The sequence below is a fragment of the Salmo salar genome, chromosome 11, assembly GCF_965601325.2.
Source record: "Salmo salar chromosome 11, fSalSal1, whole genome shotgun sequence".
NCBI lineage: Eukaryota > Metazoa > Chordata > Actinopteri > Salmoniformes > Salmonidae > Salmo > Salmo salar.
This window is the reverse complement of record NC_138301.1, coordinates 17,183,673-17,205,863: the sequence shown is the minus strand read 5'-3', so window position 1 is coordinate 17,205,863 and position 22,191 is coordinate 17,183,673. Positions and strand designations below refer to the sequence as shown.

Below are 22,191 nucleotides of genomic sequence, written 5' to 3'. Positions count from 1 at the left end.
GTTAGAGAATTCTAACATTTTATTTGATGGAAAAGAGATGCATGTTTCTGGACGATGCACCATGCTGACATGACCAAACGGCGCAGATTACTGTTTGATTTGAGAAGGGCGCTCCACCCTCCCGCATTCGCCCTATGGTGTGCCGGGCCATTGCCCGGTTCAACCCGGGCCAGCGTAATAAAACTCAATGTTTCCTTTGCTTGGGCACATGAACTCACACCCCTTTTATTTGAAAAACAGTACAGTACCAGAGATACTCTGACAGTACATACCGTTACCTGGTCCTAAATCCCCCGAGCACCCATGCGTGTGGTTCCTTTCGAGGCGTCTTCCCTCCCGGGTATTTACTTGCAATTGCTTGATCTTTTGGGGTCTTCTATGCAGACTAATAACGCTTACGAATGTTGAAAAAAAAGATATTCGAGTAAAATACTAGAAATGTTACGGTGGCTTTATGGGTATTTGAACTGAATCAAGATAATCTGGTGATGTGGATTTTATTACAACAGAGAGGCTTCTGGTAACACTAACATAGTATACACTCAGTAAACAAAACATTAAGCACACCTCTTTCCATAAGACTGACCAGGTGAAAGTTATGATCCAGTATTGATTTCACTTGTTAAATCCACTTCAATCACGGTAGATGAATGGGAGGAGACAAGGTTTAATAATCCTTCTTTAACCTGAGACATGGATTGTGTATGCGTGCCATTCTGTGGGTGAATGAGCAAGGCATAAACATTTGAGTGACTTTGAACAGGATATGCTAGTAGGTGCCAGGCGCAACAGTTTGTGTCAAGAACGCCAACGCTGATGGGTTTTTCAGGATCAACAGTTTCCAGTGTGTATCAAGAATGGTCCACCACCCAAAGGACATCCAACCAACTTGACACAACTGTGGGAAACATTGGAGTCAGCATCCCTGCCAGAATCACATGCAGTTTTCCCATTGCCAATCAGTCACATTTTCAGGTAAAGTCCAGTTCACATGCACATTCCCAACAGGTTACAGAGAACAAAATATATTTTAACAAAATCATGGAGCAAAAGGCATTCAGGGGCAAACAGAAACAATTGTTTCATTATTAAGTGTTCATTATTGATACAAGTAATTATTTATTCTTCAGTATGAAATGATAAATGAATTACCCAAGATCACAATGATACCAACAGTTTTTAATAATCCCCAGCAGATTAGTAACACGGAATTTGAGGGAAAGCTTAGCTCGGAACAGACTGACTGCTTCCACAGTTTACCCATTAGCATCTAAATTGCACAGTTGTAACAATTAACTACCCAAATATCTTAATTACATTATGATCTTGAAAAACTAAACATCAGCAGCGTACATTCAATATGCCGACCTTCCATATGAAAATCACCAACTTTTAAAACACACAACTGATTTTATGCTTATTATTCAAAAGGAAGAATAGTCCCAAGTCCTACAGTTAAAATAGAAACAGTTCAAATATGTACATCTATGCCTACTGTAGTCCATTCATAATAGCAGGACAGATGTGCATTTAGTCTTCCACAGGATTCCTAATTCTAAACTGGTCTAAGTATTGCCTCCAGCTTCAAGACGTTCTTCAGGTTGATTAATAAAGATTACATGCATGAATAGCAACAGCATAATTGTAAGACAGAATGAGCACTTTGGAGAGTTGTCTGTGACACAAATAAGGTGAACAAATAGGTTTAAGAAGCCATGAGAAGTCCTTGGCATAAGCGCTGCGTTGGTTGGCACAGCTGTGTTCGAAGTGTGGGCGTTCATACAAGAGTCCAACAATACGAGAGAATGTGCCAAAGAAACCGTCCTGTCAAATTCATTGACACAGTTTGGAGCAATAGTTCAGGTTTTTTTCTTTATCAAGCAACAGCTGTCCGAAATCAAAGGGAAACATATTCCTTTTTAGGTAAAAGACAAGTCAAATTAAAGTCATTGATCATTTCAAGCAACATGCCATGCCTGCAAGTCTAGGTCACCGGGTCAGCAGAGTCATCCAAGACAGCGAGGTTCTGGCCCAAACTGTCTCTTCCAGACCACTTCTGTCTATTCTTGCGGCTGACAGTTCATTCAAATTAGTAAACAAAATAAAAGTATTCATAATCTGTCATGAAAAAAACAAATGTACACTGTATAGCACTCTTGTACATTATATCATTGTAATCGTTAAGGAATTCTAATACCAAATAACTTATAAAACAAATAGTTGCAAGTCAACGGCTGCACAGAATGAGATCATGAACTGTTTTATAGATTCAATGATACATGGTTTTAGGTCAAACTGCTTCATGGAATAATAATCTGTAATCGTGTCTTCAGAATAGTCCATCGCCATAAGAGATGCACCTAAAACGACGTCATGATTTCAACCAGTCCTAAGAATGACATCTGTAGCACCATTGAAACAATGCAGAGGAATAAACGCTTTTGTTAGAATGTTCTATCCCAGATCCAAGAGCAAGTTGACAAGGTTTACAGAATGTCGATGGCTTGACGTCTCTTCCCATAGTCCACCGCCCGGTCTCCCTGCATGTCTCGATCTTCATCATCTGAAAGGAGATTGACGACAGAACAAATCAGGGAGTAGTCATCTCTCTCATCCCTAAATTACATTTGCTAGATGGGGTTTCCTTTTTAAATCTAAAAGATTATCATTAGGAATGCTGCATAGAAGAGCATCATACTGTACGTATTAGTCTGGTCCCATATTGGCCATAGAATTCCTAACGCTACTTTGTTATCACAGTAGCCTATTAAAATCAATGGCATTTTCAATAGCAGGGACAACAATAGCTGTTATAAATGTCAAGATCAAGTGGTTAAGTGATTAAGGAATAAGGACCTACATGGAAATCTGTTCCATTAAAAGGGTAACACAAAACACTTCACAACCTAACCCGTCGTGGAGAAATGAATGACAGCCGTACAATAATGATAAGAAAAGAACGCACATGCATTTAAAACTTCAAGTACTACCCAAACACAGCATCTATCGATCTACTGCAGGTGTACACAGATGACCAATGGGCACAAACAGGTGGTGGAGCACAGATAGTGGGGAAGCGCACAGCTGGATGAGGCATGCAGACATTGGAGTGGAGTCAAAGAACCATAAGTCACTGAGGGGGAGAAGTGCCCCCCCCCCCCACCACATGTAGAGGTAGGGTTTTATTGTGGTATACAATGATGGGAGGCTTGTCCTCCAGTCTAAATGACCCACTGAACAGTCCTCAGGCTTAGACCCTGAGGGGCGGTTGGTTATGGATGTTCCTGAGACAGGAATGGTGGGTAACTCAGGGTGCTGTGAGCTCTGGCCGAGCTGGTGGTACTCGGTCTAATGCAGGGACAGCAGGAGTGGAGGAGGGAGAAATGGTGATACAGCTGGACTTGAAGACCCCTGGCCTGGCTCACCTTGGACGTCTTCCTCCCCACCATCACCATCCTCTTCCTCATTGTAGGCCAGCTCGGCCTGCTTGTCCGCCTCGTACTCACCCACGTTCCCATCGTCCCCATTGTAGTCCGCCAGCTTAGAGCCGTGCTGCGGATCTACAGGGGACTCGTTCTCATCAAAGAAACGGCCTGTAGAGGCAGAGAAGGGCCCCATCAGGAAGGGAGGGAAGCAAAGAGATTGTGACAGAGTCACAAGAGAAAGGTTGGAGAGAGTATGAAAGTGAGGATGATGAAACTAAGAAACGGAGGGGATCAGATGGACTGAAGGAGGTAGTGATGTGTTGGACTGTAAAGGTATGGGAGGGAGGCATAGTGTATTCATTGACCTGGCCAAGGCTTTCGACTGTCAATCACCACATCCTCATCGGCAGACTCAACAGCCTTGGTTTCTCAAATGATTGCCTCGACTGGTTCACCAACTACTTCTCTGACAGAATTCAGTGTGTCAAATCTGAGGGCCTGTTGTCCGGGCCTCTGGCAGTTCATGGGGGTGCCACAGGGTTCAATTCTTGGGCCGACTCTCTTCTCTGTATATATCAATGATGTCGCTCTTGCTGCTGGTGAGTCTGATCCACCTCTACGCAGACGACACCATTTTGTATACTTCTGGCCCTTCTTTGGACACTTAACAACCCTCCAGACGAGCTTCAATGCCATACAATTCTCCTTCCGTGGCCTACAACTGCTCTTAAATACAAGTAAAACTAAACGCATGCTCTTCAACCGATCGCTGCCTGCACCTGCCCGCCCGTCCAGCATCACTACTCTGGACGGTTCTGGCTTAGAATATGTGGACAACTACCTAGGTGTCTGGTTAGACTAAACTCTCCTTCCAGACTCACATCAAACATCTCCAATCCAAAGTTAAATCTAGAATTGGCTTCCTATTTCGCAACAAAGCATCTTTCACTCATGCTGCCAAACGTACCCTCGTAAAACTGACTATCCTACCGATCCTCGACTTTGGCAATGTCATTTAAAAATTGCCTCCAACACCCTACTCAACAAATTGGATGCAGTCTATCACAGTGCCATGCGTTTTGTCACCAAAGCCCCATATACTACCCACCACTGCGACCTGTACGCTCTCGTTGGCTGGCCCTCGCTTCATACTCGTCACCAAACCCACTGGCTCCAGGTCATCTACAAGACCCTGCTAGGTAAAGTCCCGCCTTATCGCTGGTCACCATAGCAGCACCCACCCGTAGCACGCGTTCCAGCAGGTATATCTCACTGGTCACCCCCAAAGCCAATTCCTCCTTTGGTCGCCTCTTCTTCCAGTTCTCTGCTGCCAATGACTGGAACGAACTACAAAAATCTCTGAAACTGGAAACACTCATCTCCCTCGCTAGCTTTAAGCACCAGCTGTCAGAGCAGCTCACGGATCACTGCACCTGTATATTGCCCAAACAACTACCTCTTCCCCTACTGTATTTATTTATTTATTTAGCTCCTTTGCACACTCATCTACTGTCAAAACTACCATTCCAGTGTTTTAATTGCTATATTGTATTTACTTTGCCACCATGGCCTATTTACTGCCTTTACCTCCCTTATCGCACCTCATTTGCTCACATTGTATATAGACTTATTTTCCTACTGTATTATTGACTGTATGTTTGTTTTACTCCATGTGTAACTCTGTTGTTATATGTCAAACTGCTTTGCTTTATTTTGGCCAGGTCGCTGTTGTAAATGAGAACTTGTTCTCAACTTGCCTACCTGGTTAAATAAAGGTGAAATAAAATAAATAAAAATATGTTTAAGGGGAGTTTTGGGGGACAAAAGAGTCATTGGCAATGAAGTGATATGTGTAAAGAAACTTGGTGGAAAACATGACGAGTGTGTGTATGTGTGGTGCAGAGTGTGAAGATGAAGCAAGGAGAGGGGTAGCTGGCAGGGCAGCTGGTTGTGGTATTGTTTGGAAAGTAGGCAGCGAAGGGAGGGAGGGAGGAGAGCTGAAGCCAGGCAGGCAGCAGGAAGGAACACCCTGAGACCCTTGAAGTCAGGCGGCCTCTCCCACTGTGTACACTCTGACATCTGGCCATCTCTCTCTTTCAGTCTGTGGCGACAGCACCTCTAATATGCATGACTTTATGAGCAGTGTTGAAGGTTTGTTAAAACCCTGATAGCTAGGGAAGGCAACCACTTATAGTAGACCTAACGCAGCGTTGAGAAAGAAACTCTAGATAGGGCTCGGACTGTAGAGCGCGTTCAAAAATAGCTTCCGTAATTGTAAAGGTTATGTTGTAACCTTGACACACCTGCAAGTGAGAGAAGCTTTTCTTACTGGGACACTGCTGCTAAAGGTAAAGAGTAAAGACACAACCACAGTCTCCATGTGTCACATCTCCTGTGTACTGAGAGGTACTCAGTCTCCCCCGCCCATCCCCACCAGCCTTTGGAGGCACTCACTCTGTCGGTGACGCAGGGGCTCAGCAGGCTTGGGGTCTCTGGCATGCCGAGGTTCTATAGGGTTGGGCACCTGGGCGGGGTTAGGAGGCAGAGGCAGTCCTGCCCCTTTCCTCTGTACACCATCTGCTTTCATCACATTGGCAGGAGCTTAAAGGAGACAGCGAACCAGAGGTAGCATTAATAATGACTTTTTTCCCCGTTAGAAATATTTCACCTGAAATGTGGTTATCCCTTTTGGGCTTTTCATTTGTAATGTACAATAGGAGAGAGGTTTAGGGTGCACTCTCTCCTGTAGTATGGAACATGCTCCTTCAGAGAGATAGCCTACAGTCTGAAGGAGCATGTTTCAATCTCCGGGAGAAAAGGATGAGTCACCTTTAAAAAGACAGGCTGTCAGAGCACTGCGCCAATGATACGTTTCCCTCCATTTTCTACACAAACAATCCATGAAAAAAAAAAATCTGAAAACAGGAAGCCAGCATGGCTCACGTTTTATAGCAGCTAGTGTGGAGTTGGAGAGGCCAAGAGCAGCAGGGCCTCTGCTGTACAGCCATTAAGAGCCCAGTCAGAGCAGTATTTCTCCTGTCTCATCCGGTGTGAATTTAAATATATATTTATTCTCTCTCCCCCTAACCTCCCCTACCTGGCCTGATGACTCCTTGCTGTCCCCAGTCCACCTGGTCATGCTGCTGCTCCAGTTTCAACTGTTCTGCCTGCGGCTATGGAACCCTGACCTGTTCACCGGACGTGCTACCTTGTCCCGGACCTGCTGTTTTAGACCCCCTCTACCACACCTGCTGTCTCTAACTCTGAATGATCGGCTATGAAAAGCCAACTGACATTTACTCCTGAGGTGTTGACCTGTTGCACCCTCTACAACCACTGTGATTATTATTATCTGACCCTGCTGGTCATCTATGAACATTTGAACATCTTGGCCATGTTCTGTTATAATCTCCACCCGGTACAGCCAGAAGATGACTGGCTGCCCCTCAGAGCCTGGTTCCTGTAGGTTTCTTTCTAGGTTTCGGCCTGCCTAGGGAGTTTTTCCTAGCCACCGTGCTTCTACATCTGCATTGCTTGCTGTTTGGGGTTTTAGGCTGGGTTTCTGTACAGCACTTTGTGACATTGGCTGATGTAAAAAGGGCTTTATAAATACATTTGATTGATTGAGTACCCAGGCCATGGCCTCAGGTCTCAAACTTAATGACAGACGCACAATAACAAGTCACCACTAAAGCGTTCCTGCTCTAAATAAGTGGCTTTGTCCCTGGGCAGCAAAACTAATCAAGTGAACTGAAAATGCAAATATGGAGTGTGTGGAGTGTGAGTTGACATACCTCTAAGCTGTCTGTGCTGCTCTCCGAACTCATCTGCCTGGATGGCTGCCTTGTTGTCCTCATCAAAGAGGATGGGTCTGTCTGCCACCGCCTGGGGGGGCTGCTGCTGGAGGGCCCCCGCTAGTCCCTCCATCCCCAGCCCTAGGACCCTGTCCTGGATCTGGAGCACAGGCCGGTCCAGAGAGGGGTCTCGACCAGCCCCCTCACCGGCCCCCACCTCTCTTAACCCAGTATCAGGTATCTCTATGTGGTTCTGGGTGATGGCTGGCTTCTTCAGGGCTGGAGAGAATGAGAGGGGAGGACAGTTCCAGTTGAAATTTGACACTAATCTTACAGCCAGAATCGTTATCAAAAGTAGAATAACCAGAGAGAATAAATACTCACCAAATTGCACGTCATCTATTTTTCCCACTTCACTGTCCTCAATACCAGGCATGCCAGCATCACTGCCAGGCTTGCCCAAACCTTCTATCCCAGGAGGGAGAGAGAGAATGGATGGGGTGGAGGGAGAGAGGGTGGGTTAGCTCTGAAACATTACAGAGGCAGAACGTGGCAATATGAGCTGGTTGTAATGTTACCTTTGAGGTCAGTGTCTCGGCGTGTGGCCACAGTTGGGTGCTCTCCTGCTGTCTCCACCTCAGTCCCTCCTTCTGCAGCTCCGACCTTCCTGATATCCAGCACACTCTGCAGAGGGAGGGAGGGACAGAGAAAAAGACAGAGGGGAGAGATGAATATAATCACCTTCACTATTGCTGGGTAAGTAAAAAAGTCACAATGACTAAGTGCAGAGCTGCTGACATCCAGGACAAAGTATAATCCACGGAGTGTATGATCTATGAACACCAGCAGGGGGTGGTAGACAACTTACATTACAGGGGAAGGAAAGGCAGGGACATCATGACTAGGTGCTCTGACAGAGGGCCTCACCTTTCTCAGCTTCACCGCCTCCTCCTCCAGGGTCTTTTTAGCTTTTTCATGCTCATCCATTAGTTGTGTGATTTGACGCCCACACTGCAAACTATCACACACAATTGGTTAGACAAAAAACAAATAAAAAAATTCACAGAGAGAAAAGCAACAAAGCTCTTGTCAGAATTCAATAACCTGAACTTTGCTGTGATTTTGAGAGCCTAGAGCAAAAACATGAAAGATGTGTTGAGAGTTCATTCTCTCTACCTCTCATACTCCAGCTTCCTCTCCAAGTTGGTGCTGTTCTTCTTCACCTCCCTCAGCTGGATCTCCTGCCTCATAAACTCCTGTTTCAGCTCCTTCAGCTGCTCTACACCCCCCCCAAATAACACACAATATAACCTTAGAGTTCATATTCTATGAACGAATGCAATTTCAACCATGTAGTGATATTAGGCTATAGCTTTAGTGTTGAACAATCGTTCAATAAAGAAACTAGGATTGACAACATTGCAAATCTGTATGCATTAGAGTTCACTTGGCACATGGGACACTTGAGATAAGATGTTTTAACAGCATTAAGCAAGCTGCTGTTACTGCTCCAGGCACTATGGTAATACAAACCCATACCGCTTTCTGCTAGCCTAGCCACAAGACTCCAACAGAAATGTGCCCTCTGCTGGCCAGTGTCTGCTCTTACCTTTCAGCCTCACAATCTCTGACATCTGTGCTGTGACATCACCCTGCACCTTCATCTGGAAAGGAGAGAAAAGAACATCAGTCCAAGGAAAGGTCACCAGAACCCTTTATGGTCATTGTTACATTCCTCAGTTTCTGGGTTGTGGGTTTGTAAGTGTGTGCATTTCAGGAAATGGCTTCCTGAAGCAGCTGATTGGTTGGCCCCGTCGCTGATTGGAGCGCTGACCCCCTCCCTTTCGTCAGGGGATACAGCCGTCTCGTCAATAACCAACTCCTTCTCCAGCTTGATACAAAACAGTGTTCCTTTGTCAGAGAAAATAGCTTATTTTTGATGTCCTGTGTTGGTTGTTGTGGTGTGCAGTGAAAGTTTTGTTGATATTATTTTGTAGCCGCTCCTTCAGAGGTATGTGTATGCCAATAGGGCTTAGGGTTTTCACTGAAAGTATTCTGTTTCATTTGTTCCCAGGGGGGAAGGGGGAAGGCACCTTGGGAGTGTTTAGGTGAGAGGCATGCGGGCATACATAACCCGTCGTATTTAATCTATGCACACCAGGTAAGACCTGGGCGGACCACCGGCTGTATTTTGGTTAGCGCGCCAGGTGGTGCTTAAGGTTAGGCAGGAAGGCAGGTAAGGAAGGAGAGGGACTAACTTTTACTCTTTGGTTCCGTCCAACCCCTTTTCCCCACATTACCGTGTTAAGGGATAATACATTTCCTGTATACGGTCTTTTTCTCTGCCTCTGTCGTCCTTCCCAGCACCTACGATCACATACTATTTTCACTCCACGGGGAGTTGAGATGTAGCAGGGTGTTGCGTTCCCTTCAAGAGGCGTATGTAACAGTCCTAATGCCAAATACAACCGGTTTAACAGGACATCTAAAGCGTTACATGGCTGAACTAGCCTGACTGGAAAGATATCATTTTTATACTATGTTCAGATGCAATAGTATTTCAAATGTCAGCTTGGCAACAGATATCTAGCTGCATAAAAGGTCCCGAGTGAAAAGTCTGCTTGCAAAAGACTCCATCTCATTCATTGCATCTGACCAGCCCGAGTGACTGGAGGACCATCTGCAGCCACATATTGAGTCAGATTAGATGGATGAGAGATCCTTGGGGACAGCCAGGCTGAGGCAGTCAGAACAGACCACAGAGCAGCAGCCTTCATTAGATCTCGTCTCCTCTTCATAATGAAGCCTGATAGAGCTCTAAGCTGAACACATCTTTGGCTCACTGGAATAGGAATATTTAAGATGAATAAGTTCACATTTGGAGTGATTAACAATGTTTAGCATATTTATACATTCTTTCTGTAATAGACTATTTGCAGTGCCCCCCCCCTCCCCTCTTTTACGCTGCTGCTACTCTTATCTTGACATATTACCTCAACTAACCGGTACCCCCTGTATATAGTCTCACTATTGTTATTTACTTCTGCTCTTTAACTACTTGTATTTTTGAAACTGCATTGTTGGTTAGGTGCTGGTAAGTAAGCATTTCACTGTTGTGTTCAGCACATGTGACTAATACAATTTGATTTGAAATGGCTTCTAGTGTTCTGTTGATGCCACTAAACTGGATGATGTATACTATGGATTAAACTCATATCTGTTGATAGCGATTGATGCGATTGTATTCTGTGAAACACTGATTCTGTAGCAGCTGACCAAGTCCATGCCTTTTGTTTTGACTTCCTAATAGCCTCTCGGGTTTACAGAACCGTTGGCTGCTGTTTAGGATAAGGGCCGTCTCAGAGAAGGCCAGTTGGACATTTTCTCTGCTTCTGTGTTCGAGGTGTCTCCCTGTTGCAACTTGTAATAAACTGGATTGATTTTCTGTGACTGCTCTTCTGTGCATCAGGAAATTCATAATACACCCCCAGACCGCTTAGAGTGAAACCACCTTAGTCAGAACAATGTGCTATTGGCCCATTACGACACACTGACTGGCTAAGGGGTTATTCAATTTATTTTCATACATGTACAAAGACAATTCAATCTCAAGTGTTATTGTTGCCTCAACCAGAGGAGAGCGGCTGTGGCTTTGAGGTAGATTTAGGGAACAGCGGGAGGGGTGCAGGCGTTTGATCTCAGGAGACTGAAGGGAGGAGGTGAATGTGAAATGCAGCTGGGAGAGAAACCGAGGAGGGCCATCCCTGGGGCACTATTTGTGCATGCTTATAGGGACAGAGAACATTAAGTGTTTCCTTGTCTGGCATCTGTATTCTGCACATTTGTGTTCATATGCGCACGTTTGACGATTAGCCTATGTGGCCACACACCTGAGCTGTATTAAGGTGTATTTATGTATACAGTTACCTTTGTATTGAACATAATAGAACATCGTAAAAATAAAAAGTGGCGAGGGTGTGGCAACATTATGCTACACCAAATAAGATTAGGTATTTGCGTTCTGTGCTCTACATAAATAAAAACATGCTGTATCTGGATTGATTACAAAGGCATTGTGAGCTTAATTTATGCATACATCCTGTGTTCAGTTTCATGTCTAATTGTGCAATGGTTATATTTCAAAAGGAGACGAAATCCTAATTTGTCCAGTTTGCTTTCCTTTGTCCCGTCTTTCCCCTCCCCCTACCTTGACCACAATAAAAGGACGGCTCAGCACCCAGTGTTGCCCAGTGACATGAAGAGGGAGCCATCATCGCAGCGCTCCTCATTAATATGTACTAGTCACAGAGGGAGCTGTTATCCTCTCCTCTACCATGCAAAGTAAATGCATTCACGATATAAAACAATAATACTTGTTAGATGTGGTACATCACACATTTGCAATAACCATCTTTTTGAATATACCAAAGCATATCTAATTGAAAGCACTCAAGCTGTCCAAAATCCAGCACAGGCCATATAGGTCCAGTCAGGTCAGTGGCTGAGAGGCCGCAGACGGAGTGAGAATCTGTCAGACGAGAGAGAGTTCTGTCCTCCTGAGCCCGACTGATCCAGACAGGCTCCTCTGCCCTCCACCCAATTACGCCATCTCCCTTATCTGGGGTTTGACGAAGTCTCTACGGCCCAGCCAAACATATAACCACTCAGAATGAGCAAAACTGTCACCAGTGTAAGGACAGGAGATTACAGCTGCTAAAAACACAGGCAAACAACCATCAAACCTAGGAGCTTCATAGACCTACTGTATTCTACACCCTCGATGCATGAAATTAACATCAAAAGACAAACATCAAACCCAGCGTGGAGAAACCAAATCAATTTGAGCATGGTGCAGACACCAAGGGGATGCCTGGCTGGGACTACCCTTCCCAGGTGGCAAGTAACCACATGTCAAAAGAGATGCCTACTTTGTTTGCCTGCCCCCTGGCCCATATGTGCAATCCAATACTAGTCTCTCCCAAAGCAGAGTCTCTCTGATAGCTCCATTGGCCCAGTCACGAAACATTTCATAGCTGTGTGGCATAGGGGCTGAAGGAAGCGTTATTTATAGGCTAAGGAGGGAATAGTATCCAGTCGGGCACCTCTATATGACTGTCCCAGAGACAAACTCCTCCACCACAAATGAGATTCACAGTCTATCAGTTGTCACTAGCCACCAATCAAATCCCAGGGGTGGATTCTCCAGGGAGATCCAAGAGCTTGAATCAAATCCACACAAAGAGGGACTCAGAACTTTAATGAGGCAGAACGCACAGAAGAGGAGTGTCAGTAATTACAGCATCAATGTCAGCCATTGTGGAGATAAAAGCTTCATGCTGTCACCTTCCCTGAAGAGAGAGACACTGAGTGGTTCACAGTCTCTCCACCAAAGCTGCTGTGTGGAAAATAACAGTGCTCTTTCTAGGCACCCACAAAGCACACTGCAGATGTGGAGACGGAGACGGAAACATTAAAGCAAAACACCTCAGATATTTACATTGTGTTGCTTCTCTATCCTTCAGCAGTACTAACATGAGAGGAGTATTGGCATAACTAGGTTATACTAATACAGCTTGATTACTACTACCACCACCACCACCGTAACTCAAATCCCATTCCTGATATGGTGTGTGACTGACAGTTGCTAACACACTCTGTCCTTGGTAGTGGAGTTGACAGAGGAGTGGAACACCTGCAGAGGAAGAACAGAGTAGAACAGGATGCTGGTTAGGGTTGGGCGATACTACGATATCATGATGTCAATCGATCGATGGATGATGTCATGACAGACAATTTAGCCTAGATAGTTTATTAGTCACACACACAGGGTCGCAGATGTAACCGCAGGGTAAAGTGAAATTCTTACGCTCTGAGCTATGAATGAGACAATATTTGCCTATTTCAATAAATATGTTAGTGTCTTCAGAAAGTATTCACACCCCTTGATTCATTCATTTTGTTGTGTTATAGCCTAATTTTTAAATGGATTAGATTTCCATTTTGTGTCACTGGCCTACACACAGTGGTTTTATGTTGACTTTTTTAAATTAATTAAAAATGAAAAGCTTAAATGTCTTGAGTCAATAAGAGTTCAACCCCTTTGTTATGGCAAGCCTAAATAAATTCAGGAATAAAAATGTGCTCAACAAAAGTCACACAACTTGCATGGACACTTGTGTGGAATAGTGTTTAATAGGATTTTGAAATAACTACCTCATCTCTGTACCCCACACATACAAATAATTGTAAGGTCCATCAATCGAGTAGTGCATTTCAAACAAGGGCACCCATTGGTAGATGGGTGAAAATATCCCTTTGAGCATGGCGAAGTGATTAATTACACTTTGGATGGTGTATCAATACACTCAGTGACTACAAAGATACAGACGTCCTTCCTAACTCAGTTGCCGGAGAGGAAGGAAACCACTGAGATTTCACCATGAGGCCAATGGTGACTTTAAAACAGTTAGAGTTTAATGGCTGTGATAAGAGAAAACTGAGGATGGATCAACAACATTGTAGTTACTCCACAATATTAACCTAAATGACAGAGTGTAAAGAAGGAACAGTAGGGCACTAAAGTAAAATTGCTAAGAAATTTGGCTATTTGTTTTTACTTTATGTAAGGAATGCAAAGTGTTATCTTTGGGGCAAATCCAACAACATCACTGAGTACCACTCTTCATATTTTCAAGCATGGTGGTGGCTGTATCATGTTATGGGTATGTTTGTCATCGGCAAAGACTGGGGAGTTTAAGGATCAAAAGAAACTGAATAGACTTGAAAATGGCTGTCTAGCAATGATCAACTACCAACTTGACAGAGCTTGAAGAATAAATTGTGCAAATATACTACAATCCAGGTGTGCAAAGCTCTAAGACGTACCCAGAAAGACTATAGTTGTAATCACTGCCAAAGGTGATCCTAACATGCATTGACTCAGGGGGTTGAATACTTATCTAATCAAGATAAGTATTCATTAATGTTAGAATTTTTCTTCCACTATGACAGAGTATTTTGTGTAGATCGTTGACAAAAAAAAGACAATTAAATCCTTTTAATCCCACTTTATAACAAAATGTGGAAAAAGTCAAGGGGTGTGAATACTTTCTGAAGGCACTGTATGGGCTAAAGCACCCCATTGTGGCATCATGACTTCACATTTACTGTAAACATAACTTGACACAAATCAGCTACTTTGTCTAATTTATTGGTAAAGTGGTCAAAATGTTATAGGGTATGACAGCTTTGTCTACTTCTCTGCTACTCAAATCTGGAACAGAAATATCTTGTAGAGATTAAACAATACAGCCGTTTTAGTAACCGCATCAACAACTTTTTGTATAATTTTTTTAACTGCGGTTTTGACCACTTTCCGAACTGACAAAAAGTTAAGAGGTATGAAATATTCCTCTACTTCTCTGCTATTCAAATCTGGAAATAAGAACAGAAATTAGAGGTCGACCGATTATGATTTTTCAACTCCGATACCGATTATTGGCGGACCAAAGAAAAGCTGATACCGATTAATAGGCCGATTTTTTTATATATGTAATAATGACAATTACAACAATACTGAATGAAACCATTTTAACTTAATATAATAGATAAATAAAATCTATTTAGTCTCAAATAAATAATGAAACATGTTTAAATAATGCAAAAACAGTGTTGGAGAAGGAAGTAAAAGTGCAATATGTGCCATGTAAAAAAGCTAACGTTTAAGTTCCTTGCTCAGAACATATGAAAGCTGGTGGTTCAATATTCCCAGTTAAGAAGTTTTAGGTTTGAGTTATGACGCGTCGACTATTTCTCTATACCATTTGAATTTCATATACCTTCGACTATTGGATGTTCTTATAGGCACTTTAGTATTGGCAGCCTAATCTCGGGAGCTGATAGGCTTGAAGTCATAAACAGAGCTGTGCTTCAAGAATTGCTAAGAGCTGCTCGCAAACGCAGTAAAGTGCTATTTGAATGAATGCTTACGAGCCTGCTGCTGCTGACCACCGCTCAGACTGCTCTATCAAATCATAGACTTAATTAGAATAAACACACAGAAATACGAGCCTTTGGTCATTAATAATGGTCAAATCCGGAAACTATCATTTCAAAAATAAAACATTTATTCTTTCAGTAAAATACGGAACCATTCCGTATTTTGTCGAACGGGTGGCAACCCTAAGTCTAAATATTGCTGTTACATTGCACAACCTTCAATGTTATGTCATAATTATGTAAAATTCTGGCAAATTAATTACGGTCTTTGTTAGGAAGAAACACAGTTCGCAACAAGCCAGGCGGCCCAAACTGTTGCATATACCCCGACTCTGCTTGCACTGAACGCAAGAGAAGTGACAATTTCCCCAGTTAATATTGCCTGCTGACATGCATTTATTATAACTAAATATGCAGGTTTAAAAATATATACTTCTGTGTATTGATTTTAAGAAAAGGCATTGACGTTTATGATTAGGTACATTTCTGCAACGAAGGTGCTTTTTCACAAATGCGCTTTTGTTAAAATCGTCACCCGTTTGGCAAAGTTGAAGTAGGCTGTGATTCGATGAATAATTAACAGATGCCGCATTGATTATATGCAACGCAGGACAAGCTAGTTAACCTAGTAATATCGTCAACCATGTATAGTTAACAAGTGATTATGTGAAGATTTGTTTTTTTATAAGATAAGTTTAACACTAGCTAGCATCTTACCTTGGCTCATTGCAGCCACAAGGTCCTTTTGACGCTGCACTCGCGTAACAGGTGGTCAGCCTGGATGGATTGCAATGTAATCGGCATCCAAAAAGGCCGATTAACAATTATTTTGAATTAGTGCCGTTTTCATATCGGCCATGCAGATTAGTCGGTCGACCTCTAACAGAAATATCTACTACCAATCAAGAGGTACAGCCATTTTAGTAACAAACTAATTAAGCCAACTTTTTACTGTTGAATTAACTGCCATGAAACTTTTCAGAACATTCAAATTATAACAATGGGGGAGCACAGTAAGCATGAGAAAATGAATGTTTGTCAATATGCATGCTACCGTGCTCCACACTCAAGTGCATTCTCTCAGATGTTCTCTTGAGTACGTTCTTGTGAGGACAAGTGTGGAGAACGCATAAAACATTACATTTGAGAAGCACTCGCTGCACCTCCACCCAGCCAAGACAATGGCAACAATAGAAACAAATAGAAGCTAGCTAGCAATTCTTCGTGGCTATCTGGCTAGCTAACAGTAGTAGCTAGCCAGTTTCGTAAGTCAATAGGGCTATGGGCTTGCAATCTACACACACTACAGTGGGTATTGTAGGCAGGTAAACATACCAAAATTAACACAGCATGTATTTATTAACGTATCAAGATTACTATTTTCATTTGTCAGGCAACATATAAGATGTGAATAAGCAACATTTAATTCCTAAGTCAGTGTATTTTCTCTCGCTTCAGCTCAAATAATGACCGCCATTAATTTCAAGAAATGTTGCATCATTTATTACGTGGTTGCGTCACATTTCTGTGCATACTTTCCGTTGACGCTTGTCGATGCATGCTTGAAAATATCTACAAACGGAGTACGCATTCGAGAAGTGCTCTGTTTCGCATACATTGATTTGGACTCATACTCCGACCCTCCCGTGCTCCAGTTTGCGGGCTCGGAGCACGGTGGTATGCGTTTTGAGAAAAACCTAATGAGCAAATGTGACTTTTGACAAACAGCTACCTTGACCACTTTTCCCAACAACACATCATAGATAAAAAGTTAAAGGGTATGACACCTTGGTCTACTTCTCCGATATTCAAATCTGAAATCAAAACAGCAATAACTACAACCAATCACAAAATTAGCCAGTATAGTGTAGAGAACCATTGTACCATCTAAACTGCTGTGAAATACATTTTCCATAACCAAAAATATTGTATTTTCAGCTGGTGTACAAAACCGAAAGTAAAAGACGCAAAATAACTCAACTTAACTGGAACCATAGAAATAGTGCACATAGAACCAATCTACCACTTCTTAAAAAATTGTTTTAATGACAAATCTATAACTCAGTTCTATGTGAATTTGGTCAGGGTCGCCAAAAAGTAACATACTGCAGCTTTACATTTATTTTAAACTTCAACAATGCCTCCTTGTTTTCTGTACTCTATTACAGTTTGCATATACACTGTGGTATTGTAGTAAGACAGTGGATAAAAGTGTAGTAGGCTAGTCAGTGTAGTTATTTGTGATGAAATATGGGATCTACCTGCCCCACAATCCAAAGTAATAAGGTTGATAGTGTAGTCTATCAAAGCAAGACCAATTATTTTACAAAATTTTACTTTGAATATATATTTAACTGCTTGCCTTAAGTAAAACATTTTAAACTTCTTCCACTACCACAAAAACACTTAGAGTTAAAGCAAGTCCCACCAATTTGTCTTCATGTAAACTTACCATGTAGTTTATTTTTCTATTATTTTATGGGGGAAATAAAGCAATTATTAATCAATTCTGAAGATTGTAGAGTGCTTCTATCCAGCCCATGATCTAGGCTTATAACCTAGCACACTATGGTAAGACAGCCCGTTCCGCATCAGACAGTCACTGCTCCATCATGTGTTCGCCACACACAGACACACAAACAAACCTGTTCTGCGCCACCAGAAAGGAATATTCGAAAACATTTGCCATTGCCTGCACTTAGCCTCTGCCCAGGCTTTTAACATTATATTTCCTCATGATTCATCCAGCTGCATTCAATTTCACTACAGAGCCCAACAGTCGTTTTTTTTAATGGAGGTTCGCAATAGGGGCTTGTTTTATGGGTACATAATCACAATAGGACTAAGGATGACATCGCCCAAACCCCAACACTGGTAACATCAGAAAATTAGATCCTGATACGGGACAAAGAGTAGATTTAACACCGGGAAATATCTGGGATTGGCCTTACACTACGACATTCCTCATGTTGAACAGAAGATTTGCACTGTTGGACCCCATTATCATTCAGGAAATAAGCTGTAATTAAAATATACAATCCGGTTTGGGCATGGCTAGCCCACACAATCCGAAGAGCAAACATCCGTGTGGGTACGGCAGAATGCTAATGAAAGGTAGGCCCTCCCCCTCAGCTGTTCCACACCTATGCAATCTGGTGAGGCACGTAAGCATACATTGAGGCTGTTGGGACAAAGGGGCGGGCAACTGACTATAGTAAGGGTAAAAAGAGGCTGGTCCCTAGCATTGGGCACACAGATGGGCCCTTGCAGAGAGGACCCAGCTGGGACTCATAACCCCCATGTCTGCAGGGAGGGAGACTACCTCACGTAAAATGACTAATATAAGTGCACAAATAAACACCAATAAACAATGTGCAAACTGCAATGCCAGGTTAGCAGGCACTATTGTGATAGGGGAAAAATGAGTTAAGCTGTTACATGATATGGCTTTTGAAATCACCTTTGAGATACAAAGGATCTGATGGGAATCACAGCTGAAGTAGATAAACTAAAATATTGTTTATGAGTTTAACCTACATTTAAAATGACATCAAGACTCATTCCATGAATTAGGAAGTAAATAAAAAAAAAAAAGGTGTCACTTAGGTAGTCAGTTCAACCTCGACAATGCACTGGGACAACCCACTTTCAACTGCTCAGTCTTTACCCATGTTGGTAGGTGTCACTAGGTTGACATCATTGGTTTTGCCCTCCACTGTAATATAACAATAGGATGCAGGTGCAAGGCTGCTTTCCACCGGTCAAACCTATGGCACAGTTAGTTAATAAGCCTGAGATCTGCAGGAACTATGAAGCATAGGTACAACGGATGGATGAAGTGATCTAGTATCGAGTCCTACCCACCTTTTCATCCGTACACTTTTTGATGAGAGCTTCGCGAGCTTGCAGCTTGACCTCCAGCATGCTGTTATCGCCGTCCTTCTGATCGATATGTTTCCTGTGCGTGTCTACCTGCACCATCAGCTCCGAGTTGCGCTTCTCCAGTCGACTGCGCGCCGCGTCGGTCCGCTTCACCTGTGTCTGCACCTCCGCCAACTCGTCCAATAGGCGCCCTTGCTTGTTGGAAACAGTCCAGTAGTTGAAAGACAGTATGGCAATGATCACCATCAGCGCGATCAGGATGAAGGAAGGGAGACGGCCTCCTCTTCGGTTTGCGCCAAAGCCAACCATTTCAGAACGTATTCGATAATTGATCTAGAAAACTAAAAAAGCCTATGCTTCCACTGGTTAACAAATTGGGTAGCTGACATGCCGTTCAATTACGGCAAAAATACAGCCACTGAGAAAGTCTATAAAGAAGGCATTTGTATCAAACCCCAAACGAGTTTCTTGCATTAGTTAACGTCAGGGAATGTGGGGAATAGTTATTCACGCGTCTTCCCGCTTCCGCACAGTTGTCGCCTGTCTTGTTTGCATTCATCCAACGACGCTGTCAGTGGATGAAATGCATCTGCAGCGACGTGGCCTAAATGCAACAGCAAACGTGGACAAACACTAGCCAAGCACGCAAGTGACAAATTATTTAGCTATCTAACGAGTCCAGTGTCAAATTATCAGAGCGATTCTGGTGGGCCCTGAATCGTTTCAAGATAGATAGAAAAAGTGTATTTATCCACCAAATCGTAAACCGACAGTAGTTAGCTAACGCGTTAGCAACCTGACTGCGCTAACACAGATGTACCAAACTGGTTTGGCTAGTTGCTTGTAACTGAAAGTGCTAGTCAGACACACTGCAAAGCAACTATCGTCATCCTAATGATACATCTTGATTATGGATCTTAAATATGTATATAGAACATACTGTATTCAAACGTTAATCTAGCTAACCTTTCTAGCGATATCCAATGCAATTCAACGTAGTTGCTACCCGTTAACTGCTAATCCTAGGAGCTACTACGCAAGATAACGTATTTGTACCCTATATTGCTTTCTTTGTAGCTAGCTACTAGACTCATTGAAATAAGGTTACACGTGGTAAACGCTTATTTTACCGATAGATAACAATTTCCATCACTAGCTGGCTAGTTTGCTGTCAGATTCCTAATCCGACCAGTTTTGTTTTACCCCTGTCCCCTAAAGATAGTCTCGAGCCTGTCTTGTCTGTTGATATGGTTACTTTAGCTACTTCCACCTTGGCTTGGCTGGCATATCCTCCGTTGTTGGTGCCTCTTGACCCGTGGATGTGAAACGCAAGCGACGTTGAATACAGTGATTAGCTATATCGTTATACAGGTTAGACAGTTAACGTTACATGAACAAATGACTAGCTAATGTAGACACACAATACAGGCTAGTTCGTCAAACCACCAATTTCAGATTTATGAAGTGTAGCCAAGGCGTGCAAGGTGCGTGGTTAGGTTAAAGTGACAGTGCAATTATCCAATCATGACATACGTCTTGCAATAAAGAACACATTCTATTGGGTAGTTCTTGCAAAGTTGGAAGCACATTGGATGAGAAAAAAATGACATGGACGGGGTTTTACAGATCATGAGGGGGTGTTGGATTCTGATTTCTAGCGCGCTGAAGTTCCGTGTTCGTAGGCAATGTAGAACACAGTGGACAGAAATATGATATGATTCAGGATCATCAAGTCAATGGAATCAAAACTGCTGGTGTCTGACTCGGGTGGAAACGTGTGTGTGTGAAGGGCCGGTTCCATGCATAAGCGAAATAAGTGGTCACTTAAGGGGCCCCAACCAATTATATATATATATATATATATATATGATATTCCACGGCTGTCAGCCAATCTGCATTCAGGCCTCGAACCGCCCAGTTTATAATAACTAATTTAGCACATGGTGATTTCACCATGGAAGGCCAAAACTCTATCACACCAAATATGGCTGACATTGTAAATTTTTTTTAAACATTTTGGTCATTTAGCAGACGCTCTTATCCAGAGCAACTTACAGTAGTGAATACATACATTGCATTTCATGCATTTTGTTTTTTATTTTTTTGTACTGGCCCCCCGTGGGAATCAAACCCACAACCCTGGCATTGCACACACCATGCTGGCGTTGCAAATACCATGCTCTACCAACTGAGCCACAGGAGATCTATATTGTTGGTGGTCTTTTCAAACTGCTCTTACACTAAAATGGCATTATCATGTTCACAATTTCACAGTATACCAACCTCATAATATGGAAACATATAAAACACAGGACAATCACCTTTAAATCTGCAACGTTTTCTCTACGCCTTATGGCAAAATGTGTGGAATTGCAGTAAATTAACTTTAAAACAATTTTTTCCCCCTCCACCGTCAAGAGGGGGGACACTAAAATGTTATGCCGAGAGGTGGGGGCCCCCCAAACAAGTCTCGCTTTGGGCCCCCTAAAGGCTAAAGCCATCCCTGTGTGTGTGTATGTGTATGTGCATGTGTGTGTGTGTGTGTATGTAATTTCTCATTGTATCTACAACCTCAAAGAATCCGCATTTAAAAAAGTTAATTTCCCCAGCAGTTGTTTCCACCAAATGGACACGTTTGTAACAGCTGTCGTGAGAGAGAGTAGACCAAGGTGCAGCGGAGTTAGTGTTCATCATGGAATATTTAATAAAGAAAGAACACTATACAAACAAAACAAGACAACCGACAGCCAAACAGTCCTGTCAGGTGCAAAACACTAACAGAAACAATTACCCACAAAACCCAAAGGAAAAACATGCTCCTTATGTGTGACTCCCACTCAGCAACAACACTCTACAGCTGTGCCTGATTGGAAGCCACACGGCCAAAATCAATGAAACAAACCAACATAGAAAAATGCACATAGAACGCCCACCCAATGTAACACCCTGGCCTAACCAAAATAAAGAACAAAAACCCCTCTCTATGGCCAGGGCGTTACAACGTTGCAGATAAAAATAAGTGTGTGATGACGTAGTGCACACAAAATGTACTTTTGCGCTTATGTTTCCATTTACTGACTAAAAATCTAAAG

General features: G+C 42.8%; 1 protein-coding gene across 5 annotated transcripts; it reads right to left on the bottom strand.

Annotated features, from left to right (window-relative positions):
* Positions 1-1,158: 1,158 nt before the first annotated feature.
* LOC106562149 (protein GOLM2) lies at positions 1,159-20,588 on the bottom strand. Of its 5 annotated transcripts, none has more exons than XM_014126804.3 (10): positions 19,082-20,588; positions 8,829-8,883; positions 8,396-8,498; positions 8,147-8,237; positions 7,798-7,903; positions 7,604-7,687; positions 7,220-7,498; positions 5,880-6,026; positions 3,426-3,593; positions 1,159-2,563 (listed from the first exon to the last, which is right to left on the bottom strand). In XM_014126804.3, exons 1-10 carry the CDS (start codon positions 19,406-19,408, stop codon positions 2,487-2,489), a joined length of 1,437 nt encoding a protein of 478 aa, XP_013982279.1. In that variant the 5' UTR covers positions 19,409-20,588; the 3' UTR covers positions 1,159-2,486. The 5 variants fall into 5 exon arrangements, with proteins under 5 accessions (XP_013982279.1, XP_013982281.1, XP_013982280.1 ...); XM_014126806.3 differs by having other exon boundaries at positions 3,507-3,593; XM_014126805.3 differs by having other exon boundaries at positions 7,604-7,684.
* Between the last annotated feature and the right edge of the window lie 1,603 nt (positions 20,589-22,191).

Excerpts from the sequence above, each read along its gene's own strand:
- LOC106562149 (XM_014126804.3), bottom strand. The coding sequence starts at position 19,408 with ATGGTTGGCTTTGGCGCAAACCGAAGAGGAGGCCGTCTCCCTTCCTTC. Across the intron at positions 8,499-8,828 it reads AGAGATTGTGAGGCTGAAAG|AGCAGCTGAAGGAGCTGAAA; the intron begins GTAAGAGCAGAC and ends GGGGGGGTGTAG. Across the intron at positions 8,238-8,395 it reads AGGAAGCTGGAGTATGAGAG|TTTGCAGTGTGGGCGTCAAA; the intron begins GTAGAGAGAATG and ends TGTGTGTGATAG.